Source organism: Aplidium turbinatum, chromosome 4 (assembly GCF_918807975.1).
Source record: "Aplidium turbinatum chromosome 4, kaAplTurb1.1, whole genome shotgun sequence".
NCBI classification, from domain to species: Eukaryota; Metazoa; Chordata; class Ascidiacea; order Aplousobranchia; family Polyclinidae; genus Aplidium; species Aplidium turbinatum.
The window spans coordinates 32,969,333-32,989,840 of record NC_137475.1 but is presented as its reverse complement, the minus strand read 5'-3'; the positions used below and the strand labels follow the sequence as shown (position 1 = coordinate 32,989,840).

At 38.7% G+C, this 20,508-nt stretch overlaps 2 protein-coding genes across 2 annotated transcripts; both read right to left on the bottom strand.

Annotated features, from left to right (window-relative positions):
• Positions 1 to 9: 9 nt before the first annotated feature.
• LOC145768165 (lon protease homolog 2, peroxisomal-like) lies at positions 10 to 15,205 on the bottom strand. The gene is made up of 16 exons (XM_082579637.1): positions 15,068 to 15,205; positions 14,748 to 14,858; positions 9,035 to 9,195; positions 8,519 to 8,746; positions 8,343 to 8,436; positions 7,939 to 8,088; positions 7,572 to 7,633; positions 5,326 to 5,447; positions 4,828 to 5,066; positions 4,446 to 4,583; positions 3,930 to 4,114; positions 3,400 to 3,633; positions 2,719 to 2,797; positions 2,121 to 2,375; positions 1,757 to 1,938; positions 10 to 1,202 (listed from the first exon to the last, which is right to left on the bottom strand). The coding sequence occupies exons 1-16, from the start codon at positions 15,159 to 15,161 to the stop codon at positions 945 to 947; spliced, it is 2,592 nt and encodes an 863-aa protein (XP_082435763.1). The 5' UTR covers positions 15,162 to 15,205; the 3' UTR covers positions 10 to 944.
• A 1-nt stretch (position 15,206) lies between these two features.
• On the bottom strand, positions 15,207 to 18,655 carry LOC145768167 (putative RNA-binding protein 19). Its single transcript, XM_082579639.1, has one exon. The coding sequence runs from the start codon at positions 18,644 to 18,646 to the stop codon at positions 16,220 to 16,222; it is 2,427 nt and encodes an 808-aa protein (XP_082435765.1). The 5' UTR covers positions 18,647 to 18,655; the 3' UTR covers positions 15,207 to 16,219.
• Between the last annotated feature and the right edge of the window lie 1,853 nt (positions 18,656 to 20,508).

Here is a 20,508-nt window from a genome sequence, read left to right as displayed (position 1 = left end):
ATATGAAAGCGATAAAATAAATTTTAATTGCACATAATTTGATAACTTAAAATTAATTAGGCCTAATGGAAAATTCAATACAGCTTCTAACAATGAGGTTTGAAATATGATTAACTGCAAACGGACTTGCCAAGTTGAATGAAAGAATTTAGTTCTCAGCCACAAAAGGTTAGCAACATCACAATACCGTAGTTTCACATTTTCAACGCAAGTTCGATTGTTCACAACAATCAATATTTACATCTCGTTCTTTTTCCATTCAGGAGTGTAGTTAAAACTTTTGCATTCATTTTTATCAAGGACAATATCAGAGATAGGCTACTCGCAGGCAGATTTGTGATCACACAAGCTAATCTTTCCAAGACTGTTTAACAAAATAGGTTCATTATAATTTGTTCATTGTAGTGATTTGTGTGCCAACATAATCAACATACCCGAAGCATCAGGCGAAAAGAGGTCGTTTGTATCTACATTAGTGAAGTAAACAACAATTCTGGTGTTAAAAGCAAAATTCAGTCTATCTGCATAATCAAACAGTTCTTCCAATATGCAAAGCGAAAATTTTCTCCAACACGCAAAGCTATGGGTTAGGGAAAGAACCAACTCAAAATTAAGCCACTTTAACCGATCAATTTAAAGAAGTTTAATTGGAAAGCTTCTCTGGAAGATGCACTTAGACAGAAAAAATCCGTCATCATCATTCAACGTCTGCAGACGTTGATTCAACGTAAAAATGACCGATTTTGTTGCCTGGACAACTCTTATTCACTTCAAACCAATGAGATCGAAAGAAATGTTAAAACATAATTTTTGCACAACAATAAAAGAAAGATTGCTTAAATAAGATAATGGTTAGAAAAATTAACCAAAAGCGGCATTTTATGAAGATTTGGTATCAACCACAAGCACAAGGACGAGAGTTTCCCTATAGAGTAGCAGGCAAATCATAATTTGCTGGAAAGTGCTTTAAATCTTTGCTTCTCTTTCAAAGTAATGTTATTTTCAAAGATTTCACCAGAGCCATCGTCAATAAAAGCCTCGGCAAGAACGTCTTCGAGACATTCTGCGTAATGAAATCGAAGACACTTTCGGATATCTTCGGAAATGTCCGCTTCTACGTCACGTTTGTTGCGTTTCGGAAGCACGAGATGACGCATTCCCGCGCGGTGAGCTGCAAGCACTTTCTCCTTAATTCCACCAACCTTAAAAAAATAGCGCAATTGCATGATACCACTTGTGGAGATAATGTCAACACAAAAGAAGTTCTTGGAATCAATGGTATTCAAAAAAGTTTTGTTTTAAAACGTTATACATTTACATCTATTACTTCTAAAAACGTTGGCTTAAGTCTGCTTGGCCAAACAAATACATCTTAATCTCTATGGATATATTATATCTCATTCTTTGGCGTGGCTATGTCGAAGATCATCATTATTACAATAGACGAAATAAAAAAAAAGACCTTCGTGATAGTAAAAATCAAAACTGTTTTCTGCTTTATACTTTTGTTAAAAACCCGCTGACTCTGCACACACTATGCCACTTGTTAGGCCACACAGCACGAGGCAAGTATTTCAACCCGTAAGCTGTGGATTATAAATGTCATAACTTCATTGGCAAGCTAACATTTTCTTGCCATTACTGGCAAAATCGTGCAGTTTCTTGTAGTTACATATAAAGCCAACAACGTTGTGAAAAATAACTAAGACAAAACACCAATCTACAAGCAGTAGAGCGTTCCCATGTAGCAGCCTACCGGAAGCACTATCCCACGAAGCGTGATCTCGCCGGTCATAGCCAGATCTGACCGGACCAACTTCCCAGTGAAGAGCGACACGAGAGCCGTTACAATAGTAACGCCAGCAGAAGGCCCATCTTTGCCGACGGCTCCAGCAGGAAAGTGAAGATGTATGTCAGTTCCTTCGATGATGCTTTTTGCTAAAGAGATGCGGATGAACAGCTGAATATTATATTTTGAAAGTTTAAGTACCTGAAAGACGCAACAACGATAGAAAGAGAAAATTGAAATTCCATTTCGACAGTTACCTATAATAAACGACAAAACAATAAAAAAAAGAAAAGAAAGGGAAAAAGATGATTCTATTTTATGATAAGTCAACCTCCATCATTGATCCCCAGTTTCTCTGCATTGCTTCGCAGCCAACTAACTGCCAGCTGAGCGGATTCCTTCATGACGTCACCCAGCTTGCCAGTCAAAGTCATGTGACCACTGCCGGTTCCGTTTTCTGCAGCAGTGCGCATGCGCGAAGCTTCCACGTACAAGATTTCCCCTCCGGTTGGTGTCCAAGCTAGGCCGCATGCTACTCCAGGCCTCGTGAGCAACTGGGCTGCTTCCCGGTCAAACGCGTGAGGCCCTGAAAAGAAAAACAATAAAAATTTTTTAAGAGATTTAAAAACTTCGTTTACTCAGACGCAAAAAGACTTTTGAAATTGGGAAAGAGAAGTTTTTAGAATTGAGACGTGTGTAATTAAACAAGTAGCCCATACCACACGACAAATATGGTCTGAAGATTTATGTGAAAATAGTGCTAGTGAATAAACTATTATCGACCACAAGCAACGCCACCACAAGCGCTGCGCCAAACATTGTGTTTAGGGATAAAATGTCTAGGCGCAGAAACAATGACCATTTCCGCCACCTTACGAATAACAAATACAACAACAAAGAAAACCAAAGTTAAATATTGTGTAGTTTACCCAAGATATCTTTCAGTGCAGCTTCGTCGACAGTGATATCTAATTTTTCGTGACCGTCTTTCTTCAGCTGCTTTGCAACCTGAAACAAAGCAATATTGAAAAATAAGCTTTCAAAAGAATAGAAAACTTTTTAAAATTACATGCTCATCGATGAAGTTAGTTGAAAACTACAAATTATACAACTTCAAAAAAGGCATTGATGAATAATTGAGTATGCAACTCATGTCAACTACTATAGTTAAGAGTCAGGGCATAGCAAAATTTCAAAACAAAATTCGGGGGCTTTTGCTTATTGTGAACACCCTTCCTTCAGTCTTTATTACAACAGAAACGTGAACTTTATGGACTCATACATTTAGTTTCAAATTTTGGTATCCGTGGCTTTCTACAGCTACAACTCTGCAATGTTAGATCCAACGTGGCCATGTGTTAGAGACTACTGTTATGACAAAACAGTGCAGTAACCTATCTCGCTGTCATTTCTTGTTCTTCGTTCATATAGTAGTAGTAGTCCAGTTTTAATCCGGTGATGTCCCCGTTACCGAGGGTGGCCGGATTCACCTCCAAGTCACGCAATCGCCTTCACACCTTGCCTCCACATCGATCTGTCTAACGCGTCCTCTCTTGTCAAGCCCACCTTGCTGCTTTAACGTAACGTAAGAAAATGCAAAAGTTACTTACGTTGAGCGCCACAGCTCTGCATACGGCACCTAGTTTTCTGTCTAGCTCTCTCACGCCGGCCTCTCTGGTGTAATGGGCGATGGTGCTTTTCAAGGCATCGTCTCCGAAGTGAATAGCGGTAGAGACGGTGCCTCCTTCAAGGGAGTCAACTGACAATCCGTGCGCTGTCATTTGCTTGGGAAGTAAATACTTTCTCGCGATAGCCAGCTTCTCCTCTTGACTGTAACCTGGCACCTGGATTGCAGACACGTTGAAGTTGCATTATTTTTACGTTGTATAATAAATTTATTCTGTGTGTTGCCTGCATCAAAAAATGTTATATCATTAAAATAACAGAGATGTTGCGTTATCGACAAAACAAATATCCTTTTTGTTTCCTCAGACAGCAAATCAACCGTTTTTTACATCAATTCAATGTAATTAATTCAACGATTGAATGTAAAAAACGGTCGATTTGCTATCTGGGTCAAAGCCGACAGAAATGTTGGTTGAGGTTATATCCAGTACGTAAGAAAGATAAGAACCGTCACCTGTATAACTTCCATTCTATCAAGGAGAGCAGCAGGGATGGTGTCCATCGAATTGGCCGTTGCTATAAAAAGCACTGACGATAGATCGAAGGGAACATTCAAGTAATGGTCAACAAAGGTGTGGTTCTGTTCTGGATCAAGTACCTCAAGCAATGCCGCTCCAGGGTCTCCCTGCAGCCCCTTACCTGATAATGTTAAATGAGCGATTTATTACGTTGAAACAACGACATGTGACAGGCTTACGCCAGGAAATTACATTTCGAAGTCTTCTGTTGTTAATATTGTACCGGCAATGTAAGAGTTAAATGTACAGCTGGAAGTAAAAAAAAAAACGGTGAAAATACGCATTCAATCGTCATTTCAAAGAACACCTAGTATATAGAGCTCTGTAAACGTCACAAAGCATCAACACATTGAAGAAATTTGCGTCGCTTGTTTCTTCATTTGTTTCGAGACCACGAAAGTTAACGTATCGAAAAAAGACAATGTCAATTGCGGCGATATTTAACATCTCACCGAGTTTGTCGACCTCATCCAGCAAGAAAACCGGGTTTTTGACTCCGACCGTTTTGAGACCGCTGATGATTCGTCCAGGCAAGCTGCCTACGTAAGTTCGTCGATGGCCGCGTATGTCTGATTGATCGCAAACTCCACCTGTGTGGTGGTGAGAGGTTAGTGGAAAATTACGGAAGAAAATTGATCAAATCTTTAAAAGGAAAAATTTTCATATAACTTCATGACGTTAAGCTCAACGAAAAATTAATGACAACGAACGGAATAGTTGATAAAATCAATTTTCAATTCAATGATTTAAGGTTGTTAGCAAAGCCATGTGAGTTGTAATTTTCTCAAAAAAAAAAGAAAGAATTGTTATAATAAACAGACTTGCTGGTCGTACCAAGCGAAATGCGATGGAATTTCCTTCCCATGGTGCGAGCAATGGATCTCCCAACACTGGTTTTGCCAACGCCCGGTGGCCCAACAAAGCACAGTATCGGCCCTTTGATGGTTTTGTCGCCTCCCTTGGCAATCGTCTGCAGTTGGCGAACGGCCAAGTACTCAAGCACCCGCTTTTTTAACTTGTCCATAGAATAATGATCTTTGTCCAAATCGTCCTTTGCTTTATCCAAATCCAACCTGCAAAAGTCAAAATGAGGTTTTTTCGGTATCCTCGTGCAGTTGATAGAAATCGCGGTAAAACACGCAAAAACAAACACACAACTTCTTCAAATCGCATCAGCATTGCGGATACGAACCAACATCAAAACAATAATAGGAAACGAACGGAACTTTTCGTAAGAACAAGTCAAAAAGACGAGGTTGAGTCTTTAGGGATTTGTACATTGTGGCGATTAGAAGAGAGCTGTGAGAATTAATGGCAAGTCCATTCGCAAACCTATCATCGGTTGACTTGGTCCATGGTAGTTCAGTGAGAAGTTCAAGATAGTTGCGCGTGAGGGCGTGATCGGGCATGGCGCTCGGAATCTTCTTCAATCGTTTCATCTCTCGGTTGGCGACCTGACAAACAAAAAGACTCTCTCGTTTTAACCATTGCTGAAATGCTACTGGCAGAAATGATCAACCACTCAAGAAAGTGATGGTAGGATGGTTTCAAAGTGTGATCGTAAAAATAGATTTTCCACTCGTTTGGTAACCGGTTTGAGCATGTAGAAGTGATAGAATTCAAATACAGTAAAGAGAAGAGTATGGATAGTAGGATGATTTCAAAGTGTGATCGTAAAAATGGATTTTTCCACTCGTTTGGTAACCGGTTTGAGCATGTAGAAGTGATAGAATTCAAATACAGTAAAGAGAAGAGTATGTAAAAATCAAGATATTTTGACTCGAATATCGTACTGCGCTGAGTACCGAACGATCTGCTTTGCAATCAGTAAGTCGGACAAATGAATCAGAATGATCACTATAACCACAAGATGAAAGAATAAGTTGTCAACCACGATGGTGTTCGAAACTTTACCACAAAAACGTTCGAAACTTTACCACAAAAAATATTAGACTAGAAAGGCTTTTCACTCTAAAATCCAACTAACCAGTGGCGTATCCTGGTTGGTTGAGCAAGGGAAGCAATATAACTCGTGGGGGGTTAGAGCTTGCCGAAGGCACGTGTATTCTAGGGGGGTCCGGGGGCATGCCCCCCCGGACATTTTTTGCAAAATTACACTCAAATAATCGATTATAATGCTTTCTAGAAACACTTTTAAGGTAATATTTGTATGAAATTTATTAGCAGATAAACAGCTATTAACTTATTAAAGGTAGCTCTTACACACAAACGGGCAAAATATGCTGCTAAAATTAGAGAACACCAAAAAGTCAGCTACAGCTACCTACTGCTGAAGTAGCTTAAGCCAGAATTCATTTCAGTCAAGTCAATTCTAGCCTAGACCTCACATATCATGTCTTATGCCAAAGTCTACCCAGCCAAGATAACAGTGTAAAGCCAACATTTGGCTCAAACTTTTGCTTACTAGGCCGATATTATAAATAACCATAACAGTGCCTTAGATTTTCTCATTACCTAGCGTCCTAGCCCACTGACACAATATCCAACAGATCAGAATTGCCAGACTATGAAAAGGTCTTAAAGCCAAAATAATACAAAAAAGGCCAAAACAAGGAAATTATTAGACAAAAAGGCCAAATGGATATAGGCCTATTTACCTGATTCTATTAAAAATTATAAAATGTAGGCTACATATATTTTATGACTTGTAGCGGATTTTAATAAACTGTAGCAAAAATAATTCTGAAAGTAGCCCAAAAATAGCAAATATAAAGACTGTAGCAGATGAGTTTTAATCGGCCACATTACGAGTATAAACAAGTATAGAACATGTATTGAACAATGGTGAATATGGTTTTATCTGGTAAGGTTACGATATTTGAGATAAATTGATTATGCATTTTGAAGAGTTAATTTAAAAAAAGCCTAATTCGAAGAATTCGTCCAATCTGGCAACTCTGGAAGCAATTTAAATATTGCTTCCATCGATTTGTTAAAAGAAACATAAATCTCGCAAACTTTGCGCTGCTTTTTTTCCTTTCTCTCTCGCTTGTTTCTCCTTATAGCAAAAACGAGAGCAAGGGAAGCGATACAATCTTTGCATCCGTAAGCTTCCAACTATTTTAAAATTAAAACCGAGCTGAAATCATACGGGGACGTGAGTTAGAAACTGTTCTAATTCGTATTCAGGTAAAGAAATTACGAAATCGTTTTACTTAAAAATATCATCTTCTCTTTTTTCAATTTTGGCAGGGGAAGCAATGCTTCCCTTGCTTCCATTGAGGATACGCCCCTGCAACTAACATATGAAAATAATAGTGACTCTTATGTCGCCAAGCCTCTGATCTGGCTTCTCGATGTTAGGAGAATTGCAGATCATGAATTTTTAGTAAATAAAAACAATCAGGCTTGATAACTGAAGTTTTACTCATCACACCTGATTGGTTTTAGTTACTAACATATTTGAGTGTTAAAATAGTCGTATTGTGTCAAGCAGGTTGAATCAGTGACTGGGCGACGCAAGACTATGCAATTGTAAACTCTTATTTCACCAACACACACTGTCACTATGCAAAAGAAATCCTCAATTAAGGCATCGTCTTCTCTGCATGGCTGACCTTCAAAACTTCTTCCGGCATCCCGATGGAGTTTAGTTTTTGTTCCAACACTTGCAACTCGTCTGCAAACGAAATGCGAAAGAATGTGAAACACCAAAGTCTTGGTGGCTAAAACAGTCTGCATTCTGAACATGACGTTCAAAACAAACAACGCAAAAATGGAGATGAAGACGACAAATGGAAATGATACAGTTGCACGATAAATGCAAGCATCTGTAGTACACAGATCAACTTCTCTGTAAAAAGTGACCAACTTAACATTGATTTTACGTTAAAGTAGTTCAACTAACGCCAACCGCAATCGTTTTTGCTTTCACTGATAAAAAAAAATATTTATATATTGATAATAATCACTTCTCCTTATCACCTCTTTCCGAATCATCTTCTCTTCTCCCATCTCTCATCGGGATGATCTTGTAGCGGTTTTCCTTCTTCGCCCGATCGCGCTTGTCATCCTTGTCTCCGCGAATGATCACTACGTCTTCTATGTTTTCGCCGATGTCGGATTTGCTTGAGGCTAGAAATTAAACTTTTAAAAACTAATGAAAGCGAAAAAATGGTGACTCAGAGCAAGAAAATTTCGCATATTTCCATTCAGCCAAATTTTAGTGAGAATTAAAGTTTATTGTTATGCTCAGTGCTTTGTTCAAAACTGGTGAAAGCTTCCACGATGAAGTGGGAAAGATAGTTAGCCTATGAATTGCTATGAGTTTGCAATCGATAAGTTTATAAAAATAGCAAGATGGCTGTTGGTAAGCAAACCATTCCTACCTTTTCCTTTTACAAGCTTGATGCTTTCAATCTGCCTCAGTATCAGCGGCAATGTTCGCCTAAGTCGTTCCTCAGCATCAATGGCGTCAAAAATCTGCAATTAATTCAAAGTACAATACAACGTGATCAATGTTAAAGGACAAATGATCACGAAAAAATCACGAAAAAACCTTTACCTTTAGCTTTTCCTCCGGCGATGAACGCACGATGGCGGTGATTATATCGGGGAGTGTATGATCGGGCAGCCGGCCTAGTAATGAGCGAAGCCGGGCTACGACTGGTACAGATATATCCAACATGTTGACGAGCTGAAGGGCTTCGCTGCGCAGTTTTGACGCCAAGTCCGAAACATCATTATCACCAACCTCGTCCGGATCAGTGGGAAACTTTCCAATTTGTTCAACCTGAAAAATGATGCAATGGAGTAGCGGATATTTCTTTATGGAAAAACGATTTTAAAATTTAATTAGTGTCGCTACATGCTCAATAATTTGGGTCTGCTACTATTCGGCGAGTCCGATTCGGTGAGTTCCTAACCTCTAACCCCTAACCCTAAAACGGCAATGATAGTTAGGCTACGGTACCCGATAATTTAAAAAAAAAATTGAAAAAATCCCCCGTTAAGGGATCGGACTCACCGAAACGGGCCATTCCGCAATAATTTACATACAAAAACAAGCATGAAAAATTACCTGAACATTAATGAATGGCGAGTCTCGGAGCAACCGCTTTATACTGAACCTGCACAGTCCATGAGCGAGGAGGGTGTAGTGAGGACGAGGCCAGTTAGTTCCCGCCACTTGGACCACTATGGCAGCTGTGCCTACAGGGTGAATGTTCTCGGGGACTTCATCTAAAACAGTAAAAGCATCCAGTGATTAATACTTGTTATAAAGCTACAGGTTATGAAAGAGGAACACTTGTCTTCAGTGGCGTGGGTTTATTTTTGGGCCCGAGAGCAAACGTAGCTGTTGTTTGTCGTATCCATTCTTACACCTGGTGGTTGAAGATTTAGATTAAGTGGACGGGAAGCCGAGGAAGCCAATCTTCGTGTCCACCCTCAGGCATGCCTTTAAGTGTCCTGCCAAAGACACAGCCGCATGCTCTTGAGCGGTGTCGAACCGGCGCCCTTTCGATTGCCGTTCCAAAGCTCTCACCACTCGGCTATGCAGCCGACTATGCAGAGATGGCTATGCATAGAGCAAACGTAGCTGAAAAAGGTTTACAAAACATACCTTTAATGTTAATAGAAAAAGGGGGTAGCTAATGTCTAACGACGAATAGTCTTGCTTGACCTTTTGTAAGGGGGGAGGTTGAGATATAACCCTTCTCTTGCTTGTCTTTTAAAGGCAGGAACAACATAATTATTTTCTATGACAAGCCAATTTGTAAACTTTATTTGCAAAAGACATTTTCACATGCTGTAGCACTATCTGGTCTAACATTCCCAACTTATTTTTTGGTCGACAAGATTTTTAAAAGGTATTTTTGGCGAGACGTAAAATAATGTACACTAAGCATAGCGATTAACTATGCAAAAAGCTATCCTTATTAAAATAGTTATTCCTATTTTAAGAAACTTCAATAAAAGCTTTTAAAGTCATCTCCTAAAAAAATTCTTGACTGCAGCACCGCAATCAACGCAAATATCTAGGAAAAACAAAGGCTCGCATCGGCAGAGTAAGTCTGCTCCAAGAACTATTCAAATGAACACTATTAATCCAAGCTAGAATATATCATCTACAGGGTGGACCAGCAAAGGGTGGACTACATTTAACATTAAATTTAAACACATTTCCCGACTTCCAAATTATTTGCATCTATTAGTATTACAGAGTTATAGTATATATAGTCTAATCATCCTAGATTACTAATATTCTATACATGTTCTCGAAATTTAAAGTTACACTCATGGCGAAGACTTTAAAATGAGATCATTGAAGCGCACAGTAATAAGGGGCTGTCATAAAAGTTATCATTCTGGATCATTTTGGTGACACCCCTATTTTGAAATACATTGACTCCTGAGCATTTTAAGCCGTAATTCAATAAATTTGGAGAAAAACTGAGGCAGTGCCGGCAAAAACGGTGTCCGGAATGCATAAAATCGAAAACGACACTTTTAACGTTAATAATGCGTTTAATACAGTATATAATGTCGCCATTAGCAAGCAATTGGCCTTACTGTTTACAGCACTTGGTAACATTCAAGATGGTCATTATTTATAGTCTTGCAAACTCGAGGAGAGTATTAGAGCCGCACTCTTGCCGGCACTCACGTAATTACTCCGCCAGAGTCCAACTACACTTACGCAAAAGTGATATTTTTTACTTAAATAAACAAATATTGACTCTCGCCATTATTGAAAGCCCGCTTGACGCTTGCCCGGCACTGAAGACGAATTTGCAAGTCTGGTTTACATAGTAATAATGTCGAATTCACTACTAGCAATGCCCAGATTGCCCTCTGTACTACTGCAAGCAATCAATGTCTGTGGTAGTATTTAGCCTAATGAGTATACTGTTCTGTGTACTAGTTATACTGATTCATAACAGTACCGTATTACGTAGCAAACTACTTGTAGTAAAATGCTTTGAATAATCCCTCAATGATGTGGCAGTTATCCAAGAGAAATGGCATATTCCTTCCTGACATATCCCATGAACCAAATATATTACATGGCATTATCTGTATAGACGCAGCACACTGGACATCAGATCTGCTTGGAAATCTCCACCTCTGATTCACAGTTTCATTGGGATAACTTACCCTTGCTAAATGCTCAATTGTGTAAGTCGTATCACCATTGTTCTTCATACAACTTTCAAGATGTATTGTGCTTTTGAGCAATGACTTATATTCCGGAATGTGGTACAAGATCATTGCTGCTGTGTATCCAAGCTTCCCAAATCTAATCTCCTTAATATGCTTCTTCGATTTTCCAGATTCAGCAACGACCTTGTCAAACAATTCGAATTGTGATGACTTATGATCATCATTCACTGCCAGTTTAGATGGAGCTTCCAAAGCAGCAAATACAACATTCTTACTGAAAGGGAGAAATGATTTTAATGGGGGCACGGCATATGAGCAATCAACATCTCCCGCATGTGGAGTTTTTGCTCGTATTCCAACATTCCATTTAAATTACCACGATCGAAGACTTCGAAAGTATGACTGACGCAAAGCAAATGCATATGGTTTGACCCTAGAGTAGCTGCAATGGATTCCTCGATATCAAGATTTTTGCTGACAGAATCTGTCATTATTGAAGTAACTTTTTCCCATAGATTAATATTATTGATGAAACATTTCTATTGCATGCCAAAGACAATCGATGCATCTGCTCCACAATTAATCTTGTGATATTTTCTCTGGTTTCCACAGCAAGAGATAGTCTCAATCGAAAAGGTTTACCACCACTGAACTTCATTATTATAGATGTTCATTCTCCTGTAATTCTTCTTCTTTTAAGGTGTTGCGACGGTGCCATATTTTAAACTGATTGTTCTGCTTTGGTTTCATGCACGTTATAACGTCCGCGTTTTGTCGCTTCTACCCTTTCTACTTAGACCTCTACTATGTTTGTCATATATTGTTTTTTCTGATTCTTGCTGCTTTACTTTATTCATTTTATCAGTATGTTTTTGTGTTGTGCCATCGTTGCTGAACAGGTTGTGTTAACCTGTTTTAGCCACCTTGATAAAGTCAGTCGTGCTGACTGACGAAACGTCGGAAATACAAAAGCTAGTTATCATCTTTAACATCACGAGGTAACCTAGTAAATATTCACCAGAAAAACGCAAATTAATTTTATTACCAAATGCCTGGTGAACAGTCTCTCTTTGTTTTTATTGTTTTTTCATTGTGATGGTCAGAAATAAAAACAAACTGAACTGAACTTGTGGTACTATCATAATGTATTGTTATTGTTTCTTCATCACGCGCATCCAATATTGCAAGGGCATAATTTTTCTAGCTTTGAAGCGCTTGTATATGTTTTATACGATCAATGACTCGTGGAGAAGTCAACACATACTTGTAGGATTCATTGTCCGTTGACAGATGAGATGGTTTTGACACAGTTCATCTGTCGGAGACACATCATCGACCTTGAGGTAATATGTTTTATGTATGGGTGTAAAAAGTCCTTGAGATGGTTTGGAAAGCTTTCCGTGATTGCTTAAATGTGATGCCAGCTTTGCTACATGTGGTTGCAAGTACCGATTTAATATCTGAAATGAAATTGCGAACTTTGCATATAGGTGTGCACTTTTCTCAAGACTGCATTTAGCTTTTTGGCCTGAAATCTGGGATTTTTCATGGTGTACAATCTGAAACACTGTTTTTACCGGCACTACCTGTAAAATAACTCAAATGACCCAGTTGAGGTCTTAAAACAATCAGCTGAGCATACTGAATAATTTGAAGGTGTCACCAATTGACTTTGAGATACCCCATACATATAGCCTACCCCTACTGCTAACATTTTCTGGGTTTTGAAAGAGACTGTGAGTTATTTTGGTGTATACAAGGCAGTAATCAGGTTCAGAAAGACTGGTAGCTGCTTACCAAAGGTCAGGAACACCCAGAGGTCAGTAAGAACCAAAAAAAAAACTCTTTACTAAAAACATTAGAGAAAAGTTGCAACAGAATCCTGGAAGGAGCACCAGAAATTTGCTAAAGAGACACTTGTTAGCCGTTCAACCGTCCAGAGTGTGACGGTAAGGGATCTTTAGGTCAAGCCTTGCAAAATTACCAAATGACAACTTCTTTTTAATGCCACAAATAAAAAGAGATTTAAAAGATCAAAGTTTCTTCGGAATAGGCTCTTTGATGGCACGCAGCCACAAGTTCTCTAGACTAATTAATGACAAACTATTCACCGTTCAAGCCATACACAACAGCCAAAATAGTCGGATTTGGATTAAATCTAAAGATTCAGTGCCTGTTGAATATCAAACTTCATTCAAGAGGCAAAAACCAGCTTCGGTAGAGGTATGGGCATGGGTTACGCCCAAGTCCCACAGGTCTCAAAACTCCTTTGCTTTTCATCAAGACTGGTGTCAAAATCAATCAACATGTTGATCTGAAGATGTTAAAGGATGAAGTTGTTCCTTGCGTGAGGAAAGTCACTGAAAATAAAGGAGCACTCTCTCACACAGCCAGATTGGTCCAGGACTAGTGCAAAGACAATTTCAAGTCGTTTTGGTGCAAGGACTTATGGCCTCCATCTTCTCCTAATTTGAATCTGATGAATTTTGGGATATGGTCTATCTTGGAGCAGGCGTCCTGCACTGTATCCCACTCGTGTTGAGGTTCTGAAGCAAAGATTGACCAAACCATGGGCAGAAATTGACGCTAAAACTGTGCGTGCCACATGTGATCCCTCGTCTCTGCCAAGTTATCAAAGACAAAGATGGATATGTTGAATAATTCTTGGATGTTATTAAAGACAATACATTTTTATTTTACTTGATATATAAGTTGTTTTTCTTGGCCTTCATATGACTGAAAAAATCTAAGTTTCATTTGTTCACACTTCGCTGGGCCACTCTGAATTTCTTCTGGCTTATGAGGCAGCAATTCAGGCAACATCTCCCAATTGTTGTAACTAGAGTAATGTCTTCATATCAGGGTCTATGAGATCCACGTTTTGCAGGTGGAAACACTGGACAGTGATTAATGATGTGCTGTGCTGTTTGACAGTCACCACAAACACAGGCTAGTGAGTCACACAATCCCCAGATAAACATATTGTGCTTGAAGCGACCAACACCAGTACGGAGGCGATTCAGAGTCACCCATTCTTTTCTTGGCAGGTCTGAGCCAGGTGGTACCATAGTGTCTGGTGTGACTTGGAACTGGTTGGGCCGTGAGATGGTTTCCCAGCGGTCTCTCCATGACTTCATCAGGTCAAAGTGACTTTCATAAAGCGCCACAACGTGTCGACAAAAAGGGTGCCTGGAAAGCAGGCGTTGACGTGTGAGCTGTTGTGCTTCAAGGACTACATTGTGGAGGAGATGGCGATCATTGATCTCTACCTTTAATGCGAGCCGTACGGTGGAATTCTCTCTGCGTAGTTTTGGTGGGGCGATGCCTGAAAGCACTGGTAGTAAGTCTGTGGGAGTTGGACGCAGGCATCCAGTGATTATGCGCAATTGCGCATGGTGTCGTTAAGGGCCATATCTACTTTTCCCGTGTGTGTGCTGCGGCACCAGACTTGAGAAGCATATTCGGCAGCACTGTACACAAGCGCTAGGGCACTAGTGTGCAGTACTTGGGTTTTGGATCCCCAAGTCGACCCAACTAGACATCTGAGAAGGTTGTTTCTAGCTGATGCTTTGGCACAAACTGAAATCTGAATTTGACCATACACAATAGAGTGAAATGTCAAGCCAAACCTTGTGATGCTGGATCGACAGAGACAGGAACAATTCCGATTATTGTACTCCGGAGAGATGTGGTGTGAAGGAGATGCTCTTTCACAAGATTGATGTTGCGTGGCGTGTCAACTAGAAATACATTCAGTGATTCAATGATGATACAAAAGAAAATTATCAAACCTTAGAGAATCGTGCGAGGTATTATCTAACGCGCTTGATCTACAATATCCATGTAAAATTGCTGTAGCAGCCACTACCATGTTAAAACGACCATTTCTCTTTACAGACTACTGTTCTTTTAATTACAGTTTGGAAGCCAGGATGTTTGCCACACATACCTTTAATTCGTTTTGATGAACCAGGCATCAGTATAGTGTTGCCAACCAGTAAGATGGGAAGGCGCGATGGAAGTCGCATCGGTTTAGCAGACATGTCCAACAAATAATTAAAGAGACCTCATGTAATTTTAACTTTCTGCAATAAAACCCAGTGAGCTTATATGCAGGACATTGAACAATACTTTTTGTAGAACCGGCAGTAATTTAATTGCTGGATGGCAGTCCCCATACCAAACCTCCAAAAACAGCATCATGAAAATCACTCACTAGAGATACACTAGCCTAAAACATTATTTTCAGTCATTCAATTTTCAGCATTAGTTTCAGTCATTGATTGAATGCAGCTTGAAATTGCGTTTAAATGTTTAACACATGGCGATCTACAAAAAACGCTTCACATAGAACCAGTTTCTCGTGGAATTGAACACAGTATCTATGAGGATTCACTATGCAGCATGTTTATGAAGAGATTTTTATAACAGTCCAGAAAATACAAAATTGCATTAGGTTAATGATTCCATATGATCAGTAGCAACAGTAAACAAAAAAACGTTAGGAAATGTAAAATGATGCGGTGAATGGATAGCGAGGCAAATACAGTGTGGTAAAAATCAGTCATTTTTATACCAGTAGTTTTAAAAGCATTGACATTTAAGTATTGATCATAATTAAAACCTTATAAAAGAGTTTTAGCACAAAAAATCGTTTCGTGTGTATATTACATATGACTTGGTTTGTCACAAAGTTTCCACCGATTGAAAAAAGCTCCTTTACAACAAGTTTTATGAAGTATTGTTGAGAAAATGTAAAAGTTTTTGTCCAGTGATTCAAGTACTGTTTGAAAAAGAAAACAGTAAACACGAATAAGTGAATAACATTTTCCCAATAGCAATAATCGAATAATTGATACAACCAGTGTTTTTTTAAGGTGTTTTGGGGGACCGAAACGGTCCTCCAAATTTCTCCAGCGGTTTCCCAAAATTTGGACTTGCAACTACAGTAGCCTAATAAATAATTCGTTTAAGCAAATATGGCTATTTTGTGGTATTTAAATGAAACACTTGCGGTCTCTTAAAACTACTTAGCGGTCACCCAAACCAAACCTTAAAAAAAACCTGGATACAACCACAACAACAAGTATTACAAACGCAATTAATCCGACTCTACTTCAGCATCAGCTATAGATTCTTCAAGTGAAGTTATACACTTTCGTTTCTTGCTGTCACCATGATAGTGATCAGATGTTTTTCGACGCAATTGTTCAACAGAATTTTCTTCAGTGTCAGCCCATTCTAATACCAAACGTCGGCCATATAAATGCGTGGAATGACAAAGAGATTCAAACGCATTTTTGGCATCTTGTTTAGTAACAAAATCAACAAACGCAAATCCTCTGTGGCTACCGCCTTGGCCAAGACTTGCGCTCAGTTTTTTTGGCAATCTAACAGTTTTTAATTCACCATACGATTTAAAAAGACTAGTAATTTCAGTAGCGTTCGCTTGAAAAGGAATGTTTCTAACAAGAATTTTTGAGGTTTTTTGTTCTTTTCCTTCTTGCCTTTTTCTACCTTTTGTTGTCGTCACTGGCTGTTTGCGTTCAGATACTTTCAATTCAAGCTTGTGTCCATCAAGTAGAGAGTTTTGCAAAGTTTTTAAGGCTTCTTTTGCATCTTTTTTATACTTATAAGTAACAAATCCATAACCCATTGACAAAAGAGCATTGCTCTTGTGAGTTTTCTTTTTGCTGATGGTGGACGAAACTAGTGGACCACAAGTACTAAAGTGACTGCTTAAAGCTTCTTCAGTTGTATCAAAATTAAGATTTTTTACAAATAGTGTTAATGAGTCACTCGCATCATAAGGCGTATTGGTTTCTTCAACTTTCGTTGTTGTTTCAGAGATAGTCACAGAAGGTTTAATGCCTTTTGCATTTTCAATATCTTTTGAATCGGCAGACTTTATGAATACGCCAACTGGGGCCCATTCTAAATACAAAGGGCTGTGGTGGAATTTGCGATAAGCTAGTTTAGTGAAAGCAGTTTTCGCTTCAAATGGTTTTAAACATTCAATTACAGCTGTAACACCAGCTGGAGCCAAAACAACCCTTCCAAGTTGAGCATGTTTTTGAAACATATCTCGTAATTCAGAACATGTAGCACCAACAGGCAAGTTTTTAGCAAGAATGACAGTTTTACTTCTTTCAGCATTCGGCTGACTAAAAGCATCTAACGAAATTCCACTATCTATCAGAAAGTCACGTGTTTCTTTCACAATTTGAGTTTCACCTAATGCCATGCGTACAGCAGCACTATGTTCTTTAGTTGAGCCTAATACTTCACTTTTGTTAACGCTATATTTTTCAGCAATAGCATCAGCAACAGCATTGGTACCAATAAACAAAGCATTCCAGTTGTGGGAGCTTTGGCTAGATTTTTTATCTGCAGTAGCTTTTCCCTTTTTGTAGGATGATTTGGCATCACTGTCCACAAAGCTGTTTTTTTCTGCTTTGACTTTGGATGGTAAAATGTGTAACATTCTACCTTGAAATGCAGTACCATCTAATTCATTAAACGCTTTTAGACCATGCTCTGGCATCATAAATGTAACAAAAGCAAAACCAATACCCTTTTCAGTTAGAGAATCAACAGGTACATTAACTTCAGATAAAGGGCCAAACTTTTCAAATGTTTTTTCAATGTCTTCCTCCATGCATGAAAAAGGAAGATTTCGTAAAAACAGACGTCCAGATTCTGAAATATCTTCTATGTCACAGTCCTCGTGGTCATGTACCATTTTTTCTATCCACCCTTTGTCTTTGATAAGATCATCAAATGGCTTCATTGTCTTGTGAGGTAACACCTTAAATAGTTCAATATATCTTCGCTCAATATATTCACCGTTATGCTTTAAAGCTTCACTTTGCTCCTTTTCAGAAGAAAAGTTAATGTACACAAGCCCTGTTCTGCTTCCGTGAGCATTTTTCTTTATGTTTATGTCTAATGGCTTCAAAGGAAAGAAAAACTCTTCAACTTGTTGAAGATTTACATTAAAAGGGCATCCCCGCATTTTAACAGTAAACTTGCTAGATTGAATTGTTTGAGCATTTTTAACAGAGTCTAATTCATTATCAGATATGTCCTCATCATCAACTAAATCCGATTTCTTCTTCATTGCCAGAAAATCTAAATCCGACATTGGTGTGTGTTTATCTTGTGCATTGTCCACAGCAGGTTTGTCAATCTTGACTTGATCAACTTCAACTTCCTTTTTCTTTTGTTCAATCTTTGCATTGACTTCTTTATTCAGCTCATTTTTTCTGTTGACTTTTTCTTGTACACCAAAGTCACGACAATTCTCCACTACAATCTGTTGGTTTAGTATTATGCTTTTATCCAAAGACTTCTTCGCTGTTTCTGCTTCTGTGGCCTGCTGGTATCCAATAAAAGCAAATCGACGAAACTTTCCAGCTTTTGTATACATCAGTTTTATGTCAGTGACATTTCCATAATGAGAAAACTTTTCTTGTAATTTATCTACTTTGATTTTTGGAGGTAAGTTTTTCACTATTAAACGTGACATTATAATTGCTAATCACCTGTAAACAATTAGATGAAGTATGTGTGTGTTTGGTACAAATATTCTAGATATTGGGCCTAGTGATGCACCGAAGGCAACATTTGGCCACAGAGGCCGGAACCTCCGACCAGAGAATTGCAATTTCTGCAGGAGGCTGCAACCTCCGGCCTTTGGTAAAGCTACTTCATTAACGTAATCAACGTTCCAACCGAGGGATTGTATACCACTCTCAGCAAGCGCTCTAAAAGGTGCCTCATGGCAATGTTTAGGGTTCTTTAAAATCCATTCAAAAGTAAACTTTTGGGTAGATTTCAAATTTGGCAATATTTTCTATTCACCCGATATAGCATTGTTTTTAAGATATTGAAGATTTTTGATTAACATCCTTCATCCTATTATCAATTACGTTCTCTGTAGCACCCTATGTTGCATATATGCATAAAAATTTCTGGGAAATACACGACTTTAGGAGAGTAGAATAAGTATTTCTGAAGAAAATGAAACAAAAAAATACTTTCAAGTAACCTTTTATAGATCAATGCAAATTTGCAACATCTTGTACTGCTAAATATTTGCGTTAGATGTACTAGGTCAGGGGTCACCAAACTTTTTTCTCTGAGTGCCGGATAGCTGCAAGATTAACAGCTGCAGGCAAGATGCAAATTGCGAAAAGATATATATACTATTTAGAATCTCCATTGACTTGAATTGAGCACAATAAATAACAAAGTCAGTGGTGGAATAGCCAAGTTGTGATGAAAATCGAAAGGTTGCTGAATCGAAAGGTTGCCCCATTTGTGGTGGCTTAATGATAAAAACAGAACCTGTCAGTGCTTTACAAAAAGTTTGGTAACTTTTTTCCTTAACAGTTGTAGTGCAGCTGTTTTTCCGCAGCATGTGGCGGGCCAGATGAAATCAGTTCACAGGCCGGTTCCGCGGGCCGTAGTTTGGTAACCCCTGTACTAGGTCACACTTTTTTTTAAAAGAAAAATTCTGACAATTTGATTTTTTTTTTCTGGGGCACTACGGTTGACCTATGTTTCTGGTAACATGTGTGGTCCGGTCTGCTACTAAATAGTTCTCTGAATAAATCTCGCGTATAGCAGGGTTGTCAGACAGCTTTTGAGAAAAAGAGCCAAACAATGTCGAAAAAAGGGCCAAACTGGGTAAAAAAGAGCCAAATTGTTCAATAATGTTAATAACGTTGCTAATAAAACATAATAACGTCAATAACGTTACAACATTGCAACAACACAGTCTACATCAGTGCTCTTCAACCGGTGTGCACGGTGCACCCTAGGGTGCACCAAAATATGCATGGGGTGCACCAGTACGAAAAGGTATACACGGGTGCATCACAAACTTGTCACACTAAACAGATACTTTTTACAAAAACTTTCTGTGAGCAAAAATGAACCATTAATATTTGACTTTCAGGATATTAGAAAAAAGATGTAGGTTTCAAGTCATTTTGCAGCAACTGAAGGACTATATTGACTGTGTATTTATAGACCGCAATACTACTACAATCCTCTGTATGTTTTAAATGTTGATGTCTAATAAGCACAGTGCAATCAAAGACCACATTTATGACTGCAGTATTTGTTCCAACATCAAATTTACATTAGATTCATTCAAAATAATTCGCAACTGTCAATCGGAGTTTGAAACTAAAATTCATGAGGCACTCCAAATAAAGCAGCACAACCCCAGGCTCAACAAACAATTATTCGCTGGAGGGGCATCTTTTTTGTTGAATTTGTATTAGCTTACGTTTATTTTATGTTATGTTGTCCGCTCACTATCTCGTCTCATGACCACACTCCCGCATAATTATGACAGATTGCTACCACCTTTTGTGTTTG